Source organism: Lynx canadensis, chromosome A1 (assembly GCF_007474595.2).
Source record: "Lynx canadensis isolate LIC74 chromosome A1, mLynCan4.pri.v2, whole genome shotgun sequence".
Taxonomy (NCBI): domain Eukaryota; kingdom Metazoa; phylum Chordata; class Mammalia; order Carnivora; family Felidae; genus Lynx; species Lynx canadensis.
The window spans coordinates 205,409,534-205,437,165 of record NC_044303.2 but is presented as its reverse complement, the minus strand read 5'-3'; the positions used below and the strand labels follow the sequence as shown (position 1 = coordinate 205,437,165).

Below are 27,632 nucleotides of genomic sequence, written 5' to 3'. Positions count from 1 at the left end.
CTCCCAGTGGGAGGGCTGTTTGCACTACATCCTGGAATTGCTGAAGTGCCTTTTCTTACTCTGGGCCCACTGAAACCCAGCAGCCTTCTGGGGTACTAAATAAATGTTTCAGAAGAGCACACTCAAACGTAATGTATGTTGTCTCCAAAATCCAAAGAATCCCATCAAGCATTTTTAGTGGTCACGGTTCAAGGTGCAATAGCTAGTTTTAAATTTTGAAAGGGATAGTTGGACATATCGCAGACCACTGAACCCCCAAAATCAACCATCTCTTATATTCTTAGACCATCCAGGCTAAAGAACAACACAGAGTGATGTGGAGCAGGGAAGAAGCAAAGGGCTTTTTTCTAACACACATTTTAGTCCTGAGACTGTTCTCTGCCTTCTTGACGCCACGAATTAATATTTGATGTCTTCATATTATCTTTTACTTCCTTGCCGCTTATCTTACCTCATTGGTCCTTTGTTGTAGTTAAGACTCTTGGCTACAAGTAACAGAAATCAGGAATGCCCGGGTGGCTCTGTCCATTAAGCTTCCAACTGTTAGTTTTGGCTTGGGTCATGATCTCATGTTTCATGAGTTTGAGCCTCACGTTGGGCTCTTGGCTGACAGCATGGAGTTTGCCTGGGATATTCTCTCTCTCTCCCGTGCTCTCTGCCTCTCCCCCACCCTGTGCATGCAAACGTATGCTTTCTCTCTCTCTCTCTCTCAAAAATAAATAAATAAACTAAAAAAAAAAAAGTAACAGAAACAAAAGGCTGGCTAAAAAGATTTCTCTCTGAAGTCATAGTGGTGTCTCATAAAAGCCAAGCACAGGAATGAAGAGCCTCATGATGAATCGAAATGAGAAATTGGAAAGGTGTCAATGTCCTGAAAGAAACTTCGTTCCACCCTTTGGTTTCAGTCTCAGCGCTCGCTCGCTGTCTCTCTCTCCCCACTCCCCTGAAAACTTGATTTTCTGTTCCCCAATGCAATTAGAAGAAGGCAGCCTCCACACAGCTCCGCAGCTGATAGCACATTTCCAACCACTCAAAAGAATGATGACGTTTGAATTTCCATTTTAAGTATCAGGAGGAAAATGAACTTGGCCCAGTCTGGGTGAGATCTCCATATTCATCCCTGTGTTAATGTGTAGGGTTCGTTTTTTTTTTTCATAATCAGGGATGCTGAAATTTCCAGAGAAAATAGGCTGGGTTGACATTTGACAAAACTATCTACTAGAATTCTTTTCCCTCAGTGAAAAAGGGAATCTTTCATTCTAGATTTTCAGTTTTTTCTTTATTTTCCTCATTGCCTTTTGGTATTAAACAAACATCTATGCCCAACTTCTTTAAAGTTTACTACATTCTGAATTGACCTTTTGAAATTTACAGAAGGAATTCATTTTTGGAAGAGCAAATGATTACTAGGGTCAACATATGGAAAGAGGAATTCGCCACTTGCCAAGTTTGGGCTACTGGTCCCGGACCACCAGTCTAGAAAAAAACAGAATCCAGCCAGTTTTCTCTGGTGGTGGCAGCCAAAGGGCATTGATCAAAGCGTATTTTTGTTGTTTACATCTGTTCAATTTTAGTTGACTGAAGCACATGATAAAATATTTTTTCTGATTAACTTTCCAGAAGTTAAATTCTTAAGAATAATCTTAATTTATGTGGTTGAATTTACCACAGTAAATTCTTCACCTACCAAGTGTCCCACATCACTACTTAGCAAGAAGAAAGAGTTTCAGAAGGAATTATAACTCTTACGAAATCAGCTTGTGACAAAAATCAAAGAAAAGTTGGTGACCCAGCTAAATATTGTGAAGAAAATAAATATTTTGATAGTTTGGGTGTATGTGAGGGAATTTGGATGCTTTTGAATCAAATGCTTTTGATTCTTTTCAAATGCTTTTGATGCTTTTGAATTTCAAATGCTTTCTGTCATTTCATCGTTGATATATTTGAGAGGTAAGATGTAATCACAGATGAGGAGGATGAAAAGCTTAATCTGGCCCATGGAATGACCAACATATCTTGGCCACACTGCCAAATCTGGACAGTTTGTATCTGTGAATACCCAAAGCAATGGCTGATCCCAGGTAATTCAGTGCTACAGGCAAGAACTCCTGGACTACAGTAAATGGGAATATTTTTATGATATTTTGTCTGTATTTTTATACTTGTAAGTTCTTATTGCAATGAAATGACAGCATAGATCAATACATGTCTTGTAATTACTAACTTGAATATTTCAAGTGATTTCAAGATGACTGAATGTTATAGTCCTAAAAGTATACAGGATTTTATAGACTAAAAGTGTAAATTTTTAAAACAACCAAATATTAAGGCAAAGCTAAGATGACAGCACCTTACACATAGACATTAATTGCACTTGTTTACTCACTTTAGCCAAGTGTCTTCACACAAAGTTAATTCTCTACTTGCTTATGAGGTAGATAAAAGAGGAATTACACTCCTATCGGAGTTGAGACAGAGAGTTAATGAACTTGCCTAGAGCCACATAACCAGAGTGTCTGATACTGTATCCATGCCTTTGCACTAAATGTTCTGTGTTCTTTCCTCATTTAAACTGTGTGGACTTCGGGTGCCTGGGTGGCTCCGTCAGTTAAGCATCCAACTCTTGATTTCATCTCAGGCCATGATCTCATGGTTCGTGAGTTCAAGCCCTGCATCGGGCTCCACAGTGATAGCAAGGAGCCTGCTTGGGATTCTCTCTCTCTGCCCCTCCCCTGCTCATGCTCGCTCTCTCTCTCTCTCTCTCTCTCAAAATAAATAAATAAAACCTAAAAATTTTTAAAAATTAAATAAATTGTATGGATTTGTTCAGACTGAGACTGGAAAAATTACAACTATCCTATCAATAACAATAATCAAATGTGAATGTATACACAAAAATATGAAATTTCTAAATGAATTATTAATTTCAAAAAGAGATACCAACCTATATTAATTGAATTACAGTTATGTATATTAAAAAGCATCAGTCTAAATATAAGCATGATAACGTTGTCTGGAACGTTTGATCTCTGTTCTGGTTTCAGCTGGAGGAATAAAATGTATAGGTCTTCATTGCTTTTCTTTCTAAGCAGAATATTCTACATCTTAGGAATGCTGTTCCTAAAATAACGCTGATCGATAAAATAAATTGGGAAATTTTATTTTATTCTCTGGAATAATTTAAATAACAAAGGACTTCTTTAAAGTTTTGATAGACCTTGATCTATTGCACTTATGGAAATAGATTGCTAACAAATTTTTCAATTTCTTGTACTTTGTTGAACTCTTAGTCAATGTCTATTGTCTATGCTTTTCCAGCACTTTATCTAAATCTTGAAATTGGTCATGAATTTTATCAAATTTATTCAGCTACAGTTATATATACTTTCTTATTTATTTGATATTTGTGTTTTCTTTCTCCTTTTTCATCATTGAACTCATCAGATGTTTATCTATTTTACTGCCCATTTCAAATATTCATTCTGGGTTTTATAACAATTTTAATTATTAAAACTCTAATCATTAAGACTCCTGGAAGAAAACATAAGAAAAACCTTCCTGACATTGGTCTTGGCAATAATTTTTTGAATAGGACACCAAAAGCACATGCAACAAAAGCAGAAATAGACAAATGGGATTGTATCAAAATTAAAAGCTTCTGCACAGCAAAGAAAAAGATCAACAAAATGAAAGGGCAACCTATAGAATGGGAATAAATATTTGCAACCCATATAGCCAATAAGGAGTTAATACTCTAAATATATAAGGAACTCATACAACTCAATAACAAAAATACTAATAACCCAATTAAAACATTGGTAAAGGGGGAATTTCATCCACTATGTGGATTCCCCATACAAACACTTATTAAATTTGGTGGGAGAAAAACATGAGCAAAAATCCTAAATAGATACTTCTCAAAAGAAGAAATTCAAATAGCTAACAGGTATTTACAAAAACTCTCATCATCCCATAATCAGGGAAATGAAAATCAAAACCACAATGAGATACCACCTCATACCTGCTAGGATGGCGATTAGACAAAGGACAAGTGTTGTGGAGAAAAGAAACCTTTGTTCTTTGTTGGTGGGAATGTAAATTGATGCAGCCACTATGGAAAACAATATTAAAAATAGAACTGCCGGGGCACCTGGGTGGCTCGGTTGGTTAGCCTCTGACTCTTGGTTTCGGCTCAGGTCATGATCTCACGGTTCATGAGTTCCAGCTGACAGCACGGAGTCTGCCTGGGATTCTCTCTCTCCCTCTTTCTCTGCCCCTCCCCCACTCATGGTGTCTCCCAAAATAAATAAACTTAAAAAAAAAATAGAACTGCCGTATGATCCAGCAGTTCCACTTCTAGAATTGAAAAGATGAAAACAGGATCACAGGGAGAGACCAGCACTCCCATGTTCATCGCAGCATTATTCACAGTAACCAAGATAGGAGAACAACCAAAGTGTCCGCTGATGGATGAATGGCTAAAGAAAATGTCAGACACACACACACGCGTGCACACACACACAGAGGAATATTGTTCAGCCTTAAAAACAAAGAAAACCTGCTATTTGTATCAACATGGATAGAGCTAGAAGAAATTACACTAAGCAAAATAAGACACAGAAAGAGAACTACTGCATGATCTCACTTATATATGCAATCTAAAATAGTCAAACTCACAAAAGCACAGAGGCTAAGAGGTTAGGGAGAGGGAGAAACAGGGTGATATAGGTCAAAGGGTACAAAGGTTCATTTTTGTAAGAGGAATACTTTCTGGAGGTCTAATGTACCACATAGTGATAATAGTTAATAATACTGTATTGTATACTTGTCATTTGCTAAGAGGATATATCCTGAATTAAATCTCTACCCTCCCACTCCCACATACAAAATGGTAACTATTCAGAGCTAATAGATATGTTAAGTAGCTTGATTGTGGTGATCATTCCACAAGGTATACTATATTAAAACATCAAGTACTATGTCTTAAATATATATAATTTTTATATGTCAGTTATATTTCAGTAAAACTGTTAAAAAAATGAAATAAGTTATTTTCAGGAATCCTGGTCAGATACGTGTTCCCCGGGAATGCATTACCAGCTATTTTTGAGAAAAGATAGAAATGAATCAATGAAAAGAACTGAAAGTGCTGAAAACGTGACTCTGACTTCAAAATTACAAACAATTCCTATCGCTTTATTCAACCCAAACTTCTATCCAGGGTCTTTTTGACCCCATCCCTTCCACTTTTCCTTCTCTCTATAAAGAGAGCAAGCCTATTAACATTATCTCTCTCCCCTCCTCCTCCCTCTGTGGTTTGACTGCTACCACACCGTTGATATGACATTTATATTCCTACTTCTTTTCTCCTCTATATCCTTGAAGCCAGGATCACCCAAGCAGTTTTAAACTTGTCTTCCCTCTACTTTACATCTACTCCTATTTTTTCTCTTTCTTTGCTTATTCTACAGCAGCCTTGAATCTTATTCAAAAAATCTGAACTTTAAAGACAGAGTCAGACCAGTAGGGTTCCTTCTGTTCAGGAGATAACTGATCAGAGGTATGGTATGTAATTGTCAGGAAAGCTACCTCTGGCTCTTGGGTGTTTTCATGATTGTTCTCTGCTCTAAGTTTCTTTTTCACCAAGAGAGACACTTTATTTTCCTTGTCTTCATTCTGCCTATATTCAGAGTGGTGAAAGACGCTTATAGTTACCAGAACACCAGTCCCTAGATGATTTCAGTTTTACTATAAAAATGAGATGGCAGAAGGGTAAACCCTTGGTTAACTAGAATGCCCAATTTGAAGAATGCTTCATTATACTTTCTGTCAAATGTTACTAAGTATCTGAGTCCACTTCTCTAGTCTCTCATAAAGTATCAAGGTCATTAGGGGCGCCTGGGTGGCTCAGTTGGTTAAGCAACTGACTTCAGCTCAGGCTCAGGTCATGATCTCACGGTTCGTGGGTTTGAGCCCCGCATCGGACTCGGTGCTTACAGCTCCGATCCTGGAGCCTGCTTCAGATTCTGTGTCTCCCTCACTCTGTTCTTCCCCTGCTCATTCTCTGTCTCTCAAAAATAAACAAACGTTAAAAAAATTTTTTTTTAAGTATCAAGGTCATTACCCTGGATTTCAATTCAAATTATGTTGCCCTATGTATATAGATGTAAGTGATCTACTGATCATATGTATCCTGAAAGTCTTATAAATTATTGTCATTTATGACAATACTTAGTGGCTATGGTGCAAGTCCAAATTGGTGCAACTTTTCTAGATAGGTGTTTGGCAACATGTATCTTGAATCTTGACAACATTCGTAAACTTTACCCAGTATTTGCACTTCTACGAATTTAATTATAAGACTAATCAGAAAAACTAGTCTTAAAGAGTCTACAAAGAATGATGAACCTAAAAGTCTATCACATGTATTTTGTAAAAGTTAGAACATTATTACCCAACATTACTTAGATATATTTTAATATACCCAACTACTAAAATTCATATTCTTAAGGGATAAGAAATGTTCATAATAAGAGAATAATGGAGGATATAAAGCAATATAATCAGTATGGTCTAAATTTGATATAATATGCACATATACATGTACACAAGTACTTGTATGTATGTATATGTTAGATGGAAGATTTATGGTATATACATCAAAATGTTAATAATGGTTATCTCTGGCAAGTAGGAAGATGGGTGTTTAAATTTTTCTTGTTTTTACTTCAACATAATTTCCTGCATTGTCTATAATTAATATTTATTATTTTAGGGTCATAAAATAATATATAACATGCTTTCAATTTTCTACTGAAATTCCTACCATATACCTCTTTCTCTCAAAAGTCAAAATGCAGAGAAATGAACTTAAGAGTTCTAGTCTGTGGTTTTTTTCTCAAATGAGGTTTTCATATTTTGTTGTTTCTATTATTTTAACTTTCTTTGAAATTTTATATGCACAGACCTATTTGAAATATTGTCTTCACTCATATGACCAGTGCTTTGAAGGGGAAAACCCAAATTATTGCAGAACTTAGGATTTTTCCAGCAATTTCAATTATTGGGATTGCTCAGGACAATCATTGGCACACAAATCTATAATTATTCATGACAGAGGAAATATTTGTAAAATGAAAATGTCATCCATAGTCCTGCTCAGGAATGTGACTTGAAAGTCTCTGAAATACCCATTAATGCATCCTCTTATTAGTATCCTCACTTCCACTACCTTGGTCCAGGCTCTGATTATCTCATGCGTTAATCTCCTAAATTGTCCGCCAGTTTGCATCAGATTAGGAAAGCTACCTTTCATCTAATTTGAAAACGGTCATTTCTGGAAAATGGCAGTAAATGAAAAACAATTGCCAGATTTGTTACACTCTCAATTGCACTCTCAATTGCAGATATGTTACACTCTCTCACGTTTCAAGTAAGAGCAATATCCTCAGCCTTTGATGCCTTAAATACCACTCCAAAACTTAGTGGCTTAAAACAACAATAATTTATTAGCTTGCAAGTTGGTGTGTTGGCCACTGGGGCTGGGCCCAGCTGGGCAATTTTTCTGCTTATCTCAGCCAAGCTCATTCACTCAATTGTCGGCTGATGGCCTGTCTGAGGCTGGATGGTCTAGGATGGACACACCTGTTGGGCATTGGGTGAGCTATCCACTAGAGAGGCTCTTCCATATGGCCTCTAAAACAGGGTGATTCATGTGCAAAGCCTCCTGAGGACTAGGCTCAAAATCTCACAACATCCCTTCTTCGGGAATGTCACAAGGCCAATCTAAATTAAAAGGGATGAAGAAACAGAACCCCCTCTGAGGGCAGGAGCTATAGTGAATCTTTGGCCATTTTTAATCTACCATGCTATGTGATGAGCCTTCACACACACAGTAAAAAGTGAAGAAGTGTCAAGTGACAAAACAAAACCAATTTATTAATGACCTTGATGTCCTTCATTTAAAAAAAAAAAAAAGCCATGGATTGGGGGAATACAATGTGTCCTAAGCAGTGAAGCACTTTTCCCAAGGGATTTTAGGCAAGCTCAAGTTTTATAGAGCTTAGAAAAAGCAACAGGGAAGCAAAGCAGGATTGACTAGGTCAGGGATTTCCTTTTGAAGACCAGCAGGTCCCATTTTCTAGAGTAAGGTAAGCTAGCTAAAGCTGAGTTGGAGACCTGTGGTTAGATTTCCTTGACAGATACTTCTTGTAAGAGCAGGCTGACTTAGGTTTAGATTTGTGACATGGGCTGGGCCACTAGGGCAGTCTCCATTTTGTGGATCTCAATATACAAATCAACTTAAGAAATTAAGAAAGTCACATTCTTAGCTACGCAATCAGACTCCAACAGTGACCCAACGGTAACTCTTATTAACTCTTACATTTCCTCAGAGGCATTCATCTGGAGGTCTCTCTCCTCTAATCATCCCACCCTGTTCCTGTGGCCCTGATGCTCTTTTTCTATATCCCCCTTTTTACTTCCTGACACAGTCTAAGAAAGAAGTTCTGATTTTGTTGGGTAGTCTCAATCCATATAGAGCATATCTATTAGGCAGATCACACTAGAGCAACTCCAGAGGGCACTGGCCAGCTTAAGGATTTCCAATTCTCAAAGGGGAGAGGAGAGTCTCTTTTGCAAAGAGATCAAGCCAGAATCACCTGTTGATATTACACTTTTCTTTATTCATCCAGAACAATTCTTACCCCTCCTTCTAGAAGAGGCTAAAAACTACAAGAATTGTCTTCCCTGTAAAAGCTTCCCAGCATCCATAGGCAAAATCAGTGTGTTTCACCACTATGGTCTTCTGGTTATCTCAATTTCTGGACTAGTTACATTTTATAGTAATACACTGGACAGAGCACCAGGAAGGATGGGGAAGGTTATAGAAATATTTCTGCTAGGTAAAATGGGCTCAGATTGAAATTCCCTGGAATTTCTTGGGGAGTCTACCTCTAAAGGCCTAGAAGTATAGTATTGACTCAGCCTCATAGTTTTCATAACACTGACAGAAGACAAGTCCTATGACACTGTTAAATTAATTAAACAAGGAGGCCATTGGACTGAGGAGGCTCAAATGCCATGAGGTTTACGTCAGCAAACCAGAATCTAAGCCTGTAAATGCCTCAAGGTTATGAAATCAAAACCTAAGGACAACCAATCACAAACAGCCAATTAGGCTTTAAGCTATATTCCATCAATAATTTCCTTGCTTGGCTTCCACCTTTTCTCTATAAACAAATCTCTCCCCAGCTCCCGTTGTCAGAGGCCTCCTGACCACTTCTGGTTTGGAGCTGCCCAGTGGAATCAATTTTTGCTCAGATAAACTCTTGAAATTTTTAATATGCCTCGGTTAATTTTGTAACATGACCAAAGTAACCTCATGTTCATTGATCGCCGAAGGTCACGCACACAGGACAAAGACATATCCCAATGAGATGTATTTCTGAGGGGTTCTCAAATGGGGTCAACTGAAAGATGACATTTAATAGTCTTCTATTTCTCTGCCATTCTCTGACTAGCATTTCTAATGAGTCTAAAAGAATGGGCTATTTCCGTTTAGATCAGTTTCAGAAATATAATTCAGTGATTTGTAGATGACTATTACAATGAATTTGTTGTAATTGTTGAACAAGAATTAGCGAAAAAAAAAATTAAGCAAACAGGAATTAGGGCAATTAAGGAGACACAGATTCAGGTCGAAACCTGAATCCATATCCAAGTTAGACAACGAGGGTGCAGGATTATAAAGGCAAAAGATTACATGTGTGGTTCTTAATCAGGTCCCTGACGCAAAACAGGGATAGAAAGTAAGCGAGCCAAGGATTGCTTGAGTTAATACGCAGATGAGGGATTGAGACTCGTCAATCACTTTGACGCCTTTCAAACTGAAGACTGCAAATGATACAGGTGTCCTGGTGAAGAGAGAGTTAAACCCAGGCTGAAGGTTTGCAGCAGGCAAAAAGTTCATGGTTCCTCCAATGAGGACATGCATAAGTTCCCCCAACCTTACAGCTTCCGACCTGACCTCATTTTAAAAGAGACTCTCTTAGCTAGGCTTGCTTATTCCATTTTGAAATCTCCTTTTACATAATAAATAAGGTAACTTAGCTAGAGTCAGAAAACCCATTTTTGGACTGTTAATATTGTCGAGGTGGAAAAATTCTCCCTTCTACTCTTCAAGGTTATGTGGTCTGGTCGAAGTGTTAAACTGACATGAGACAGATTAACAGGAGAAGAAAATTTATTTAAATTATGTTCAAACATACAGGAGCCCTGCAAAAGGCAGCCAGACAATTGAGGATTATATACCTCCTGGAACGAAAGAAAGGGCTAGGGGTCCGGAGCTTCAAAGTGGGGGGAAGGCAATTTATGGGAAAGTGAAAAGAGGAAAATGTTTGTTCAACAAGGATTGCCCTACTGGGTAGATAAGTCTCTCAGATGAAATTATCTCTGGTAATAGCTCTCTTCCTGGTACAGGTCCCCTTTCTAATGTAAAATTACCCTTAGAAAAGGGCAACTTCTACTCTGTTGTCAGAGCTTCTCCTGTGTCTGCTGTTTCCCAAAGTAATCAGCTCAATATGATCCTCATGCCAAAGAGCACTATGCATAGCATAATGCCTTACTTTATTAAAACTTTTATCAGAACTTTTTAGTAGACATCTGTCTCAGCTATATTCTAATTATTTGGCCTTATTTAAAAGGAGTTTATTGGACAATAGCTGTTTACTTTTGCTCAATAATTTCAAAAGTTATAATGCACTAAATCTCTAAAGATGAGGTTGCAAATGGTAGAAGTCAAAGGATAAATCTCTTGGTTTGTTATTATCTTACTCCATAGGATGGAGGCCCCCCTACACTTGCCCCCAGACAGGAATTTTACTGACTTGTTATTCCTCTGGTACTCCCTATATCCAATAATGCATCAGCATTTATGATGATCTAAGTTACAAAATATCTAAGCCCTAATTATCCACTCTCTGACCTCCAAACACCCATTCCATCACCAGGATTTAACCTCTACATATCCCTTGAATTTTCTCTTTTAAAAGTTCAGACTTTTATTGTCTGATTTCCCAAATTTCTCTTTCATAAGCTCTGGTCTCACCAGAACTGTCTTTCTAAAATATAGATGGGATCACGCCAATCCTTTGGTTAAAACATGTTGATGAGCTCCCACTATGATAGGGAAAGATAGGATAAAATAGAGAGGGAAAGGTTAGGGCCTGAGGTCCCTGGGTGGGGAAAAACACATTATTTTTGGAACACTGCTGGGAGCATCTGACCACAGCAAAGCCCCTTGGGCTTAAGTTTCCTCTTAAGAATGTAACAGACACCCCCTACTGTCCCTGGGGTTCCCCTCAGGAATTTGACAATCAAAATACCTAACTACAGAAAGTAAACCATGAAACTTATGTTATACGAGGGAGGAACAGTAGTATGACCAGTCAGACTCCTCACACAATGGAGTCGAGACAATCAGAAATGGACAACCCAGCACCTAGAGTTGTCCACCCAGTAAGGGTAGGACCTGAGAAGGAATGAGGGGAAAGGGGGGGGGGGGTGACCAGAACTTTACGAAATAAGGACCCTCTCCTATAGTCGTGGGTATTCACCTTTGAATACCCTCTCTCTATAAAGAGAGCTTTCATACTACTTACTTTCTTATTCTCTAATAAACTTTTGTCTGCTGCTCATTTTGTGTCCACCTCTTCATTCTTCAAAATGGTGAGACCATGAATCCCAGGTATTGAGGTTAAAAAAAAAAAAAAATCCTGCAACACCACGGCCATCAAGGTTAAGTTTATGCTCCTTAGCCTCATCTTTAAGACTCATCACAAACTTGGCCTGCAGCACCAGCCTTCTGTAGACACTTCTAACTCCTATCTCAATCTAGAGCCAATCCTTAAAACTCTGAGCTTTCGCTTTGGCCTGAAGATGTTGATGGCCTGTGTGGATTCTATTTTTAACGAAACGACTTAGTGACCTTAACCTTGCCTGGTGTCCTGTATGCCCCTGACTCCACCAAATCTGACCTACTGAAAGAGCAGTGTTTCCTCCCCCCCCCCCCGATCATAACAAAGAAACTTTGGGAATAAACAAATACACCTGTAACCTTTTGAATAGCTCACTGACACCATAGTTTCTGAGCTCACTTTAAAGAATTCTTCGCACTGGTTCATGGCTATAAAACTGTGACTGTTAGCGATAAAGCACAAGAGGGAACCTAGGAGGAGCCTGCATTCCTGGCAGGGGGTTATGCAATGCTTTGAGACGTCAACAGAGGGAGCTGTATCCCTCCTCCTCTGCATCCCAAACATTACCCACCCGCCGCACACAGACAGGTCCTAAACGTCTAAGCAAAAATATATAAATAACAGAGGAACTCCAAAAAAGTAAAAAGGGGCGCCTGGGTGGCTCAGTCGGTTGGGCATCCGACTTCAGCTCGGGTCATGATCTCGAAGTTTGTGAGTTCAAGCCCCACATAGGGATCTGTGCTGCCAGCTCGGAGCCTGGAGCCTGCTTCAGATTCTGTGCCTCATTCTCTCTCTGCCCCTCCCCCACTTGTGCTCTGTCTCTCAAAAATAAATGAATTAAAAAAAATTTTTTTAAGGAAAAAAGTAAAAAGCTGTGGGATGAGAGTGCAGGCGTCAAAGGCAGGGCCAGCTGCACGGATGTGTGACCAGTGTAGTAGCACAGAGCCGAGCTTCACGTATAGAAGGGCCTATTCCTGGTTTCATGTTCTGCTATTCTGTCCCAAAATTCTTAATATTATTTTAACAGGAGCCCCACGCTTTCATTTCGCACAAGGCCCCACAAATTTTGTAGCGAGTTCTGGTCAAAAGATTTGAAGCCTGGCACTTTCAGCCACACTAAGCCTTTCCTAGGGAAATATTTGATGTGTTGGATTTTCTTCATTAAGGTTTTTTTTAATTTTTTTTAATCCAAGTCCAGCCATAAAGTCTTTCGATTTAAAATTGGTTAGAAGACATTCTGCCAGTGTTCGTTTCATTTTGCCACTTGCTAACCCTGGGCAGCTGATTTTCTCTGATTCTTTCAGTAAGCAAGAGGATCCAGGTGGAATCTAATTATCTCCATTTGTTTCCTGTGTGCCTATTTTCACTTTCTTCTTCCTGTTTTTGGCAATATTATTTTCCAGTATTTACAACAGCTGTGATGGAATCAGCTTCACTGTTGGGAGCTGGTTTTGAGTGTTTGGCCCAAAGATCCAGGGGGAGAGGTTGGCACTTTCAGCCCACTTAGAGGTGCCTAATCCTTCAGCTGAGCCCGTGAGGTGACTGTAACTTAGATTTCTGTTGTAATTCAAGTTCCTGGAGCCGAAATTAGTCTTGTTGGTTCTCAGCAGTATTTTATTTCCCATTGTTGTCTTGTTTGTTCCCGTCCAAGGCTTTGAGAGAGTTCAAAGTACTTTGGCAAATAAACAACATTGCTCCTGATGGAGACCTGACTGCAAGGGGAAATCATCCAGGGGGCCCCAGAGTAGCTGATGAAGGTGTTGAAGAGACAGGTTATCACTTCTTTCTGTTTGACCCAGATTCTCTCTTTAAAATCCTAACATAAATCCTTTAGGGATTACTAGATCAACTTAAATGGAACTGGAAATTGCCTTTTAACAGCAACATCAATTAAGAAATGGACATGAAGTCTTCATAATGCATGCCATGTAGCTGGGGAGACATGACACTAAGCAATTTGAGAATCATGCTAGCATATGAAGCCCATGGATAAATTGTTTCGTAGGAGTTGTAAATGATATTTCAAGTACGATTTATCTCCTTAAATCTCTTCAAACTATGCACGCAATTGGTGTACAATTGTTATTGATGCTTCTTGGTAAAGATGGGAGATGATAAACAAATCACAGAATCCCATCACCCTATAACCTAGCAAGATAAACAAAAAATAGATGAAACCATAAAAAAGTTCAACAACAACAAGAACCAGACAACCCCATATCATACATTTAAAAAGATGACAGCCTTAGGTGCCAGTTAAGTGACTGACTCTTGATTTTGGCTCAGGTCATGATCTCCCAGTGAGATTGAACCTCACGGTGAGATTGAGCCCCACATCCGCTGTGCACTCACAGCACAGAGCCTGCTTGGGACTCTCTCTCTCCCTCTCTCTCTTTCTGCCCCTCCCCTGCTCACACTCTCTCTCAAAATATATAAATACACATTTTTTAAAAAGATGACAGCAAAGAGAGTAACACAGGCAGGTTAGTGAGGGCTCCTCTACCCACCGTCACCCCTTACAAACATTACTGTTGAGTCAGAAAAGTCCCGAGACTTCCATTTATGCCTCCTAACTATGGAGAGAAGTAGACTAAACAAATACTTCCTTATAACGGGGAAGGATGGAGTGGAGAAGTAGAAAATCTCCCAGGTGAAATGGACGGAGGGAAAAACTTGGGCTGAGTCTCGGCTGGAACACAGGCTTCAGACCTCCATGAGCAGCCTAAGAAACAATCGGTGACATGAAGATATTATCCCATGGAGTAGAATAAGCTCTTATTACAAGGTAAATTCCATTAGTGAAGATTGAACACAGCCTCAGAGGAGATCGCTAAGCCCATTTTTCAACAAAGGCTGCAAACAGCTTTATCAAACTTGTTCCACATTCAAGATACTGGAAAGTGGTTAGAACTCAATTCCCAGTCTTCAACTATAAGTCAGAGACAAGATAGATTAATGAATGAACTTAACATGAAATAGGACATTTATATTTGGTTGTATAATGGATATTACTAGAAATTGCATCCCTTCAGTCTCCATCAAGCTGAAAGCCTCTCTCTCACCTGGTCATGAGATTCAAAGAGTGAAAAGTGCCTGTTGAGGAAGGTCATCAAAAAGATGTGACTGCCAGTTGACCTATGAGCTGGACCTGGGCACTCAGAGGCTCTTCATCCCTTCTGCTGTCCTTGAAATGTGCATTCCACTTGCCTTTCCCACTTCTAGAGGCTGCAGGGCCTTGAGATAGTGATGTGGTGTTAAGAACCACCTGCATAGTATACATGACTGAACCTAGTTACAGCCTCTATGTAAACTTATGGTTTGACAGGTGGGTTTGGGGATCCATTCACCTTGCTGCCACCCAAGACAAACCTCATAAGTTCCCTTCGTTTATTAAAACTGCCACCTATCTATCTGGAGTGGCAAGTCTCTTGCTTTGGTCTCTTCCTGCCCTCACAGTAAGGGGGGACTGGTTTCAGATTAGACCAGTGAAGCTTCCTGGAAGGTTACCAACCAACAGTGCCCTAAAACTCAGGAGGACAAGAACCAATTCCCTTGTAAGTAGTGCCATGAAGAATTCCCATAGGAGATCTAGAGGCCACTAAAACAGATTAGTGAAAAGTAAGAATAAGAAAATCGATCAGGGAAAGTGAGCATTAAGAAGAAACTGAGGGGTACCTGGGTGGCTTAGTCGGTTAAGCATCAGACTTCAGCTCAGGGCACGATCTCATGGTTCGTGAGTCTGATCCCTGTATCAGGCTCTGTACTGACAGTGAAGAGCCTGCTTAATTCTCTCTCCCTCTCTCTCTGCCCCACCCTCAACGGTGCTTTCTTTTTCTCTCTCAAAATAAATAAATAAACTTAAAAAGGAGGAGGAGGAGGAGGAGGAGGAGGAGGAGGAGGAGAAGAAGAAGAAGAAGAAGAAGAAAGAGGAGGAAGTCTCCTCAGACTTTCCTTGATCACTATATCTAAAGCTGCTCCCATTCACTTTTTGAGTCAATATCCTGGATTTGTGTTTCTTTCTTTGCTCTTATTTCAGTTTTTATTTACCAGTCATTTACTTATTTATTATGTATTTCTCTCTCAAAACTGTAAGCCTTCTGAGGTCCAGGACCATGTCTGATTTATTCATTCCTATTCTTATAGATCCCAGAACAGGTTTGGTGCCCAGCAAGTATTTCTTGATTGAACAGATGGGTAATTGCTCATGGTCTTAAAAAGGCAATCCTATGAGATGTGAGGTCCAAATTAAGATAGCACCTTACTTGTCTTTCTCTCCATAGTGCCTAGACACTCAGTAGCTGATACCTTGCAAGGACTTAACAAATATTTTTGAATGAATTAATAACTGAAGCTGTTTGTAACCTAAAAAAAAAAAATCGACATATCACTCATCTTAAGATCCTTATATGAATTAATCAGTAGCCTCTGATTTTCTTGCAGTTGGGTAGGCTCATATGTTTATTTTCTATATCATGGTATTTTTTAATGGACTTGCACATTACTTTCTTTATACTCCCTTTGTTAATATGGCACAATAATATAATTTATTCCTCTTAGGTTTTTCAGGCAGTTTCTGAGCAAATACTCAATGAATCCTTTCTGTTTCTCAATTGGATGATACTTGATGAATAAAACTGTGAATACAACTGTGAAAGGCATTCCCTTTTTAAAAATGAAATCATGGGAAGTTTATATAGTTTCTCATTGACAGAGATATTTTGAACTCACTAGACTCTTTGGGAAAAAAAAAAACTAGTATCTATGAACTGGAAGAGAAGCTTATGACTCATTTCAAACTAGAAAACTCAAGCTAAATTTTTCTGATTTATTTCTGGTGTGTTGGTTCATTTCTATTTATTCTCATTAGCTAGGCACTATGGAGAAATATATATATAAACTAGAGATTCTTCCCCCAAGGAGCTGATCAAACAGCGGGAAAAAAATTCCAACAGCCCTAACAAAGGCCACAGGAAGGCCAGCCTGGTCCGAAGTGTAATAGGAGCATAGAGTAAGGAAAGGCATGTCACAGCTGATCGATATGATCAGTGAATGCCTTATGGAGAAGGTAGCATCTTAGGTGGGTCTTAAAATGGGCTTATTTCAATAACCATTATGATATGGGTTACATGGAACATTTTATATGTGCTAATTGGATAGAACCAGCAATTCAAAAGGCCATTTTTAATATCTCTATGTGTTGTTACATCAAGGAAAGCTTATTGGGTAGCCAGAAGTTTAAAAATTAAACATAAGGGGTGCCTAGGCAGCTCAGTCGGTTAAACATCCAACTTTGGCTCAGGACATGATTTCATGATTCGTGGATTCGAGACCCATGTCAGGCTCTCTGCTTTCAGCATGGAGCCTGCTTCAGATCCTCTGCATCCCCTCTCTCTGTCCCTCCCCAGCTTGCGTATTCTCCCTCACTCTCAAAAAACAGATAAACTTTAATAAATAAATAAATAAAAATTAAACAAAAATGCACACGGACATATATGCATAAATAATATACACAAATTTTGTGAAATTAATGAGCTCAAGAACATGAAAAAAACATTTTTCAAAATATTTGATAAGACCAGTTTAAAATCCTAAAATTTTAGCTTTTTTATTTAGTCCACTTCTCTTATTTTAAAATTGGGGGGGGGGGGGAAAGTCTTGGGAAGATGAATCAACCTTCCCAGCTGACTAACGGCAGAGAGAGGGCTCCACCCTACATTTCCCACTTTGACCAGATTATCTTGTCATCATGCTCTACTACCTTCCCAATAATCAAGTATGAATTATCCTATTACAGTATACATGTATTTGCTGGCCACATCTTGGATTTCATAGAAAACAAAATTCATAAAAAATATCTCTCTTCTCCCACTCAAAAAAAAAAAAAAAAGTAGGCCAGAGTTGGCAGTGGATACAGTTTCAAACTGTTATTGACCAAAATTCTAATCCTTTAGTCATCACAACAGGCCTATGAAGTAGGCATCATTATCAGTGTCAATTTTACAAATAAAGAAGCCGAGGCTGGTATACTTAAAAACTTGCCCGGGATCACCCAGTTGGGATATAAAAGAGTTGGGGGCTTGAATTCACGCGGAGGGAGCCTAAGCCTTTACCATTAGTTACCAAGACCGTTTTGTGGATGGGAGATCATCTCCATCAGCTGACTCTGGACTGCACAGACTGATTATGTTCATGCTTTCATCTCCATCACCTAGCACAGTCTCTTCGTACATTATAAGCCTATTTCATAAGTTACTCAAATAAATATGGATTATTAATTCAATGATGCTGACTCACTGCTCCAAACTTAAAACCAATGTGATTTATTCTTTGGTTAGGGAAATAATTAGGAATCTGGCAGGCACTGGATGTTGGGTCATGTCCCAGAAACCAGAAAAAAATATCTAAGAAGCACCAGATGCTGAGGCGAGCAAGGGCCAAGGAGGAAGGGACCACCGGAGGTGGAAAACTGGCGGCCCAGGTCGAGGCCGGGAGAAGGGCGGGCCTATTGTTGGGGGAACTTGCTTCCGGGGAGGGGACAGCAGTGCGGGGCGGACCAGCACCCGGAAGTGGTGACGCGGGAGACTGTGGGGAACTGTGAGCGGCGTCAGGTACGCTCCAGGCTTTTTGTCCCCGGGTTCGAAATTCCCACTTTGGCCTTGGAAATTCTTTTCTTCATACCTCCTCACGTCTCCTAAGCCATCCACTCCCGTCAGGCCTGGTGCGGCGAGTCCTGCAGTAGAGTTGGGTCCCTCTGGTCCCCGGCACGCGGGTGGAGGGAGCGGGAGCCCCGGGCCTCGGGACCGAGCGTGCGTTCACGGAGCGCAGCAGGGAGGGGAGAGGAGGAACCCACCCCCACCCCCAGTCTGTCCTCGGGCCCCGCACGGGCCCCGCCGAGCCGGGGAGGGGGAGAGACGGAGCTGAGGCCCAGATGCTGGTTGGCATAAGAGCCAGGTAGAAAAGGGCGCTGTCACCCACCTGAGGGGGGTGGTTGCTGCTGGGCCGGAAGGTCACAAGTCAGTCCCTGCTTCTCACCGATGAACTAGACCGGCACTGAATCACCAGCTTGTTTCCTAGTTTCACGGGCAAGAAGGCCACAGCCACTGAAGAGGTGTTGATGGAGGAAATTGGGGGGTACCGTGAAGACACCTAGAAATGGATTGGATGGCTTTTCAGCCTGTGTGACAAACTCCTACACCGGGCGGAACGGCATGCAATAACAGCCAGTGGAATATTAGCGATGGTTTTAAAAAGAAAAACACTCCCAGAGTCTCATTAGAACAGAGGCGTTTGGGAGGAAAATCAAGCTGAAATTAAAATGAATTTAATTCAAGAGCTGGGATCTGAGAACTGTAGTAAAACCTTTTTATTTAAAACGTTAGGAACTAAAAAGAAAAATGTTGGGGGGGGGGCGGGGGAAAGTTTTGCATTAACTACCTCAGATTATCCTATAGTTCTATTAAAGAGTAACAGTTAATCAAATACTGATGATTGTTAAGCTTTACCCCAAAAAAGAATTTTGCTGTATTTATTATGGGACGCTAATTACAATTATTTTCCTGCCTTAAAGATCAAGTTGTAATTTTTAAAGGGATTTTTATATAGTTTTACTTGAATAATAATTCAGTAAGCTGAAAATGCACAGCTAAAATTCTTTTATTTAAAAACCACTAATAGTTGTCAGATGTCATACATTTGATTTAACGTCCAATCAAAAAGAGGAAGGAAACGAGATTTGTGAAGTAACAAATTGTCAAAGCAATGTCTGTTGTGTTGTACTTCATTTGAAACAATAATATGACCCGTAAAATTACTTTAGGAATTTTATTTACCTTTTACTTTGGACTAGTTTCCATTACCACTTTCACACACCAGGCATTGGCATATGCTCTTTCCTTAATCCAGAATGCCTAAATTTCAAATTTGGATTTTCTCCTTGCACTTTGCTTGTGAAAAGTCTGAAGTGTCTCATATTTTTAGATTGTATTAATCCTAATTCTTCTAAACACTCTCCCATCCCCAAGTGTAAATGCTAGCCGTTTTGTGAAAGTCAATTTCTTCATCCTAACTGGATGAGTTTACCTCTGGAATAATGTAGAATTTCTTATGATTGGTTCCATAGGACTAAAACTAAAACTCATTCTTTGCAGTTAGCTGGTTATACCCGAAGGAATTTGAGGGGCAGGGGGACACAATTCAGTCCATGGCAATAAGCACACTACCAGCAAAAAATACTCGTGGCATGATAGTTATGAAATATTTTAAACACCGTACATTGAGAATACCTATATTTAAAAGTCACACATCAGATTTAGCAGTACACCAGATTTTGAGTCCTGTCATACTGATGGCAGGAAGATGAGTTGAACAATGGAACCGTTTTTTGTGTAACAGGGACAAATAATTTCTACATATGCACATAACATTGCACTAATTTTAGATTTGTTTAGAGAAAACTTGGGTGGCATGCAGAAGAATGGAGAAGCCTTAATGCTTTTGACTATTATTAATAATGTGTATAGCAAAAATTTTCCACGTGCTGTGGAGCTCAAGTAGGTGCTCTATGCGTGGAGTATAGAAACGTTAGTATTTGACTTATTGTCACTATTGTACAGCTTTTGTTTACTTCCTCATCTATTTTTTAACCCTATTTACTCTTCACTAGTTTAGACATGAGTCAAAGCAGCGAAGGATGTATGAAAAAGATTAGCGGTGTGAATCTTGACAAGCTTATAAGTGATTTCTCACAGATAGAAAAGGTATGTAAAGATATAAAACAGTTATGGTAGAAAAACTATATATAGTATAAAAGTATATAGTATAAAAGTTATAGTATAAAAGGGAAATAGATTTTGCCAGTGGAAGAATTTGGGAAGTAAAGAAAAATGTACCAAAAAATAAGCAAAGTAAAGACAATGGAGATATATTTTTGCTAAGTCCTTTCTCATTTTTAAAATCCATATTTAAAATATATTTCATTTTGGATCATTTGTACTAATACATCAAAATGTTTCTGGGACAAGGAAATAGTTGATATACTTTGGCTAAAGTTAAAAGGAAAATACATACTTAAATGTTCAAAATGTCTATAAACTCAGGAATGGTTTAATAAGAATTGAAATAAAATAAACTCAATCCTCAGTCTCTTACCATTATGACTAACTCTAATTTTTTTTTTTTTTTACTCTTTCCTCTGCTGTTCCTTTTTCCTTCTCTGTTGCCTAAAAACAGATGTATTTGAAGTTCCTCTCCCCAAATCTAGACAAATTACATGATAGACCAAACCCACAAGTATATATTAGGTTTTTTCCCCCTTGTCTGCCTTCGAGAGGAATAAGAATAGTTGTTGAGAAGATATAGGTGAATAAATGAAAGATTTGGGGAGTGGGTTTTTGAAGCAAGGGTGGGAAAGAGAATAATACCTACCTCTATTTTCTCTCTTTATCATTCTTCTCTATTCCTTCTTTTCCTCTGCACAGTCTGGCATGTCCATAATAAAGGAATTTCATGACAATGGGTATTTTGAGATAACATTATGAGCTTTTTTTTTAAGTAGGCTTCACACCCCTGCAGAGCCCAATGCAGGACTTGAACTCATGATCCAGAGATCAAGACCTGAGCTGGGGTCAAGAGTCAGACATTTAACTGACTGAGCCACCCAGGTGCCCCACATTATGAACTGTTTTAAACAATGAACTTGAGTTTTCTTAACCAAGTGATTCTTACTAAAATAAGAGAGAATAGAGAAAGAAATAAGAAGCACTGTTTGTGGGAGAGGAATTGGTGCAAAATTTTTGGAGATTATTTAGAAATATCTGTCATATCCTTAAATATTTTAAATAAGAAATATTGATTTTTTGATGTGATAAAGTATTGTGATTGTATTTTTAAGAATCTTACCTGTTAGAGATACATATAGATGGTGATATTTGTGGATGAAATAATATAATGTCAGGGAGTTGCTTTAAGATAAATTCAGAGGCAGAGAGAATGGGGAAGTGGGTAGAGATATAGATGATACAATGAATTGAGGATTTTTGAAGCTGTCTGAAGGGTATATGTCAGCTATTACACTGTACACAAAGATACCAAAAAGGTATGTTGAAGGTTTATTCATTATTTGTAATAGCAAAAAAAAAGTGAAAACACAAATTATCCTCAGTAAGGGGACTAGTTAAATAAATTACAGTATGTTCATAAGTGAAACTCAATGCAAGTCTTAAAAAGAACGAAGTAGACCTAAATGTGCTTGTATGGACATCATCTCCAAGATAATAGTTCTAAGTGGAACATCCAAGGTGCAGAACAGAGTATAATATGATCCTTTCCTATAGTTGTATAGTTAATCATAAAATATTTTGGAAATATGTATAAGGAATTGTTAACCATAGGACTGAGGGTTGAATAGTTGGAAAGAAGGGGATTCCAAGTTAGCTTATATTCTTACTTTTCATAACTTTTTATAACTGTTAGTCTGTTTTAACTTTTTGCCATGTTACTTTTAAAATTAGATAAATGAGGAAGTTGGCTTACATAAAACATATGCCAGACTTAATTATTAGACTTTCAGGTATTAAGTGGTCTGTATTTTCATTAGTCTTCATATCATTAGGTAAAAAAAATAAAATAAAAATAGTGACATTCCTTGCTTTGGTAATATATATTGTTTCTTCTACAGAAAATGATAGAAACCAGTGGAAAGAATAATATACTGGATATGCAGTTGGAAAAAACTAACTATTTGTTGAAAGTAACGCAAACAAAGGAGGTTTCAATTAAAAAAGGTTAGTTCTTTACTGCCTGAAGAAATACAAAATCTCATAAGAGTATTTTTCGGTACCACAACAATTAATATTATACCATACATTTGTAAAATATTTTAAATTCACATAGAACTTTCCGAGCTATCATTTCATTTTATCTTTTATAGCCCTGATACATAGGATTGGTATTACTAAGCCACCTCAATAATGAAGAAACATAGGATGAGAGAAATTAAATAATCTGTTGGAGACCACTAAACCAAGAAATGGCAAGTCCAAGCCTTCAAAACCATGGGAAAAAATAACAGTTGAATTCCTGTCTCACAATTACACCAAAAGAAATTTCAGATGGGTCAAAAATTTTAGTGCCAAAAATGGGCTGTTTTAGTCCAAAGCTCTCCCCTTACTTCTGGGACAACCAGGCCATGTGTGCCTCTCAGCTCCCAGCAACCAGTTGTCCTCCCGGCTGTGTCCCTGGTCTTGGTCCATCCTTTGCACGCCCACTAGCCTGCAGGGAACCTGAAAACCCAGGCTCTTTGCAGGGCAAGGCGCTGCTCTTTGAGAATGCCAACTTGCTTTGAGGCACAATGGTCTGGGATTACACCCAGGTAAGTGAGCTTCAGCTGCACCTGCAGCCCTCAAGGCCCAGTAGTGCTTGGCTTCACTGTGCAACCAGTTCAGGGTATCTGGAGAACTCGAGAGAGCCAGAATTCCCTCATGTTCACATGGAACTATGAGAAGTTCCTGGTATGCCCCCAACAGTCTGTGCCTGACATTGAAGCCCTGCTGTACTGGAGCCCATCTGTGCCTTAGGTGCCCTTTGTACCACTGCTGGCGGGGCTGGGTGGTCACAGTGCTGTCCTCTGGGGAGGTTTCATCCATGATGGAGTTTTCTCTAAATTTTCGTGGAGGAATGCTTGATGTTTAGGAATGTTCCCCAGGATAGTTGCTGATCCTGTTCATCCCAACACCCTTTTCCCAGACCAATACTCCTCACTAATAAAGTGCCCTGTGTCAGGAGGGAAAGGAGAGAAAGCCATATGTATGTGCCCTTGACATGGTGTGATGAAAATGGCACTTCACCTCTATGATCTTCCTCCTAAAGACCCATAACCCCATCTAACCATGAGATAAGCGTCAGACAAATCCCCAAAAAGGGCTTTTCTACAAAATACCTGACCAGCACTCTGCAAAACTGTCAAGGTCATCAAACACAAGAAAACTCTGAGAAACTAGCACAGCCAAGAGGACACTAAGAAGACATGATGAGTAAATGCAATATGGTATTGTGGATGGGATCCTAGAACAGAAAAAGAACATAAGGTAAAAACTAAGAAAATCTGAATAAAGTATAGATTTTAGTTAATAATAATGTATCAACATTGGTTCATTAATTGTAACAAACATCTCATACTAATGTTAGGTATTAATAACAGGGGAAACTGGGTGTAGGATATTTGGCAACTCTAATACCTTCCTGATTTTTCTGTACATCTAAAACTATGCCAACAAATAAAGTTAATTAAAGGTGAAAAAAATGAAACCACCCAAAAAAATAGAATAGAATATGGGTTTTTGTGGGGTTTTTTTGTGTGTTTGTTTTTTAGTACGGAGAAGGCCTTTCCAAGTGTGACATCCATCAGTAGGATTCTGGTTAAATTATGGCAGCTGATAAAAAAAAAAGTAGTTCTATATGATACAGAATAATTTCCAAGATACCATAAATGAAAACAACAGTGTTCACAACCATCTTCTATCATTTTTATAAAAATATCTTTGTACACACAGAAAACCCTGTCCCTGATACATTTGTATATCTCTGGAAAGATAAACAGCCTCAGTATCCTGGTAACAGTGCTTGCTTTGGGGGAAGGGAAACTGGTTAGTCTAGAGGCCGAAACTGGAGAGATAATCATTTTTTACTATACTAGTATTTCGTGTGTATTTATCATTTGAAAAAATAATTAAATACTTTTTTAAAATCCAGCTCTACTTATTCTAAATCTAATGGCCTTTTTACTGGATAATACGCAGCAGAAGTAAAAGAACTAGTAGGAATTAGTTTGTAGAGTCAAGTGTGTACCAACTGACCTAGAGAGGAATAACAAACTACATATATGATTCGATTTGTTCAACAATAAAGAATGAGGTCATGACATTATATTTTCTACATTGGATACCAGATAAAGAATTTCTGTGCCAGTTGAAGATGATAATAATGTTAGTATTAATGGCCAAGTACTTTTCATACATAATTGTATTCAACATTTCCAAGTGCTTTGTGAAATAGATATTAATGTTCAAATTGCTAGTTAATGGCTGAGCCTAAATTGAGCTCAAAACCACCATTTATTTACTAAATTATACAGTATTAAGAAGTAGCTTAGGGGCACCTGGGTGGCTCAGTCGGTTGAGCTGTCAACTTTGGCTCAGGTCATGATCTCATGGTTTGTGAGTTCGAGCCCCACGTCAGGCTCTGTGCTGACAGCTTGGAGCCTGGAGCCTGCTTCGAATTCTGTGTCTCCCTCTCTCTGCCCCTCCCCTGCTCATGCTCTGTCTCTCTAAAATAAATAAATGTTAAAAAAAATTTTTTTTAAAGAAGTAGCTTAATATTCTGAGCTCTAGCTTTTAAGAAGCATTGGGTAGGATAGTATTCATTCTAAAATCCAACAGAAATGATAATGTGGATAAAGGTTTGCAAAGAAAATTAAAAGCCATTATTCTAAAATAAGGAATGATATTCTACCTTATGAACAATTTTTTATTGAGCCATTTTCCTTTGGGAAAAAAAAGTGTTGAGAGAGCCACCTTGTGTTCATATTTTGAAAAATACACATTTTTTAAAAAATTCAGTATACTTTCAGTTTCAGGGCTCTGTTTTCAATTTGCTGATTACAGTTGACCCTTGAACAACACGAGTTTGAACTGCATGAATTCACTTACATGTGCATGTTTTTTTGATAAAGACAGTACAATACTATAAATGTTTGCTCTTCCTTCTGATTTTCCTAATAACATTTTCTTTTCTCTAGCTTACTTTATTATAGGAATATAGGCTATAATACATATAACACAAAATATGTGTTAATGACTTCATGTTATCAGTAAGGTTCTGGCCGATAGTAGGCTATTAGTAGTTAAGTTTTGGAACTTTTTTTTTTGTTTAAAGTAAACTCTACATTCAATGTGAGGCTCGAACTCACAATCCCAAGATCAAGAGTCACATGCTCTACCAACTGAGTCAGCCAGATGCCCCAGTAATTCACTTTTTGAAGTCAAAGGTCACACTCAGATTTTTTTTTCAATTTTTTTAATGTTTATTCATTTTTGAGAAACAGAGAGAGACAGAATGCGAACAGGGGAGGGGCAGAGAGAGAGGGAGACATAGAATCTGAAGCAGTCTCCAGGCTCTGAGCTGTCAGCACAGAGCCCCACGCGGGGCTCGAACTCACAAACCGCGAGATTATGACCCGAGCCGAAGTTGGACATTTAACCGACTGAGCCATCCAAGCACATCCACACTCAGATTTTCAACTGCACAGGAATCAGCACCTCTAAACACCCATGTTGTTCAAGAGTCAACTGTGCTGAAATAGCTTCAGCTATCTATTTATTCCTCTAAAAGGCACAAAGAGAAGTGATGGCAGAGTCTATGCCTCCTTAATTTTTTTAAGATTTTATTTTTAAGTAAGCTCTACACCCAATGTGGGGCTCAAACTCACAACCTTAAGATCAAGAGTCGCACACTCCACCGACTAAGCCAGCTACGTGCCCCCTTAATTTTTTAATTATAGCAGCTAACAGAGTAACATATATGAAGTAGGCAATGTCAAGTGTGATTTAACTATCAATCTATTACTAGGAAATAGTAAAAGAGAAAAAATGGAGGATGGTGGGAACTTTGAGTAGGTGGTGGGGGGTGGTAGAGGGGGTACAAGGAAAAGTGAAAAACCACAACAGAAGAACCTTATATCTGCATAAAGCTTTTAACTTCTGCAAAGTACTTTCATTTCTATTAGCATAGTTGAAGAAAGTACTGGAGACTGAGTGTAGGACCTCTAACCGAAAGGCAAAATTTTGTATTTTCCCTTCACAGTATGGGTTCTTTCCTTTAGTCAATAAATAGAAATACTATTGAATACCTATGAAATAGCCACCATATTAGAAGCAAGAAATATCAAAATTGATAAGATATGATCTTTACCTGAAAGAGTTCACCATCTAGTAGGAGGAACCACAAATAAATGAAATGTGATAAAAGGAGAAAAGAGATATATACAAATTGTTGAGAGACAGAGGAGAGAAATAACAACAATAACAATATTGAACATTTGTGAGTAAATTTAGAGAGTACTATTTTCTCATTTGGTTGTCAGATTAGTCTTATATATGAGAATAGTCTTATATGTGAAGGAGGATAGGTATTACCAATACTTTTATTTTGTAGATGGAGAATCTAAAGCTCAGAAAGCTTGTCCAGGGTGTCATAGCTAGAGAGTGGAGAGGAAACTCTATTCTATTTCCTTGGACTCCAAGTTTCATGGTTTCATCACTATATCCTATAATTCCCCAGGAGGTATTGAATAGCAGATTAAAGAGCAGGATTTGAAATGAGAAAAACATATGCTCAAGTCCATACCTTCCACTTATTAACTCTAAAATCCTGGGCAAGTAACCAAACCTCTATGGATGACCGTCTCTCTTTGTAAAATCAGGATAATACCAACTTCTCAGTATCATTTTGAAAACTAATTGGGGTAATGTTTATAATGCACTTAGTGTAATACCTGGCAGAGTAAACAATCAATGGTATTATTATACACAGGTAACTTTTTATTAGATGTAAATATGGTATTTAATATTTAACCATCAAAACAGATGCCCAACTAGAATGGAAGTTAGTATGTCATACCAGTGCATACTGGCTGAATATTGGTCTTGGGCCTCTAAAACCTAATGAAAGAGAATAAGGCTCAATATTTATTAGTTGTTAAGTGAACTACATAAAGGTGAAATTGTCCTATTGAAAAAAAAGGTGAAATTTTCCTTAAACTTTAGGAGTTTTAATATTTGAAAAATATTGTTATTCTTTTATGAAGCCTTCATCACTGTATAT

General features: G+C 38.5%; 1 protein-coding gene across 3 annotated transcripts in view; it reads left to right on the top strand.

Moving 5' to 3' along the window:
• The first annotated feature begins 18,306 nt into the window (after positions 1–18,306).
• CCDC152 (coiled-coil domain containing 152) overlaps positions 18,307–27,632 on the top strand; it is a 30,620-nt gene continuing 21,294 nt past the window's right edge. The window contains exons 1-3 of one of the 3 annotated variants that reach the window (XM_030330493.1): positions 18,307–18,364; positions 20,424–20,512; positions 22,432–22,537. In XM_030330493.1, coding sequence (XP_030186353.1) covers positions 20,426–20,512; positions 22,432–22,537 — 193 coding nt within the window. In that variant the 5' untranslated portion in view covers positions 18,307–18,364; positions 20,424–20,425. Of the gene's footprint in view, positions 20,513–22,431; positions 22,538–27,632 lie in introns of all 3 variants that reach the window. The other 2 variants (XM_030330484.1, XM_030330502.1) reach the window with 2 other exon arrangements.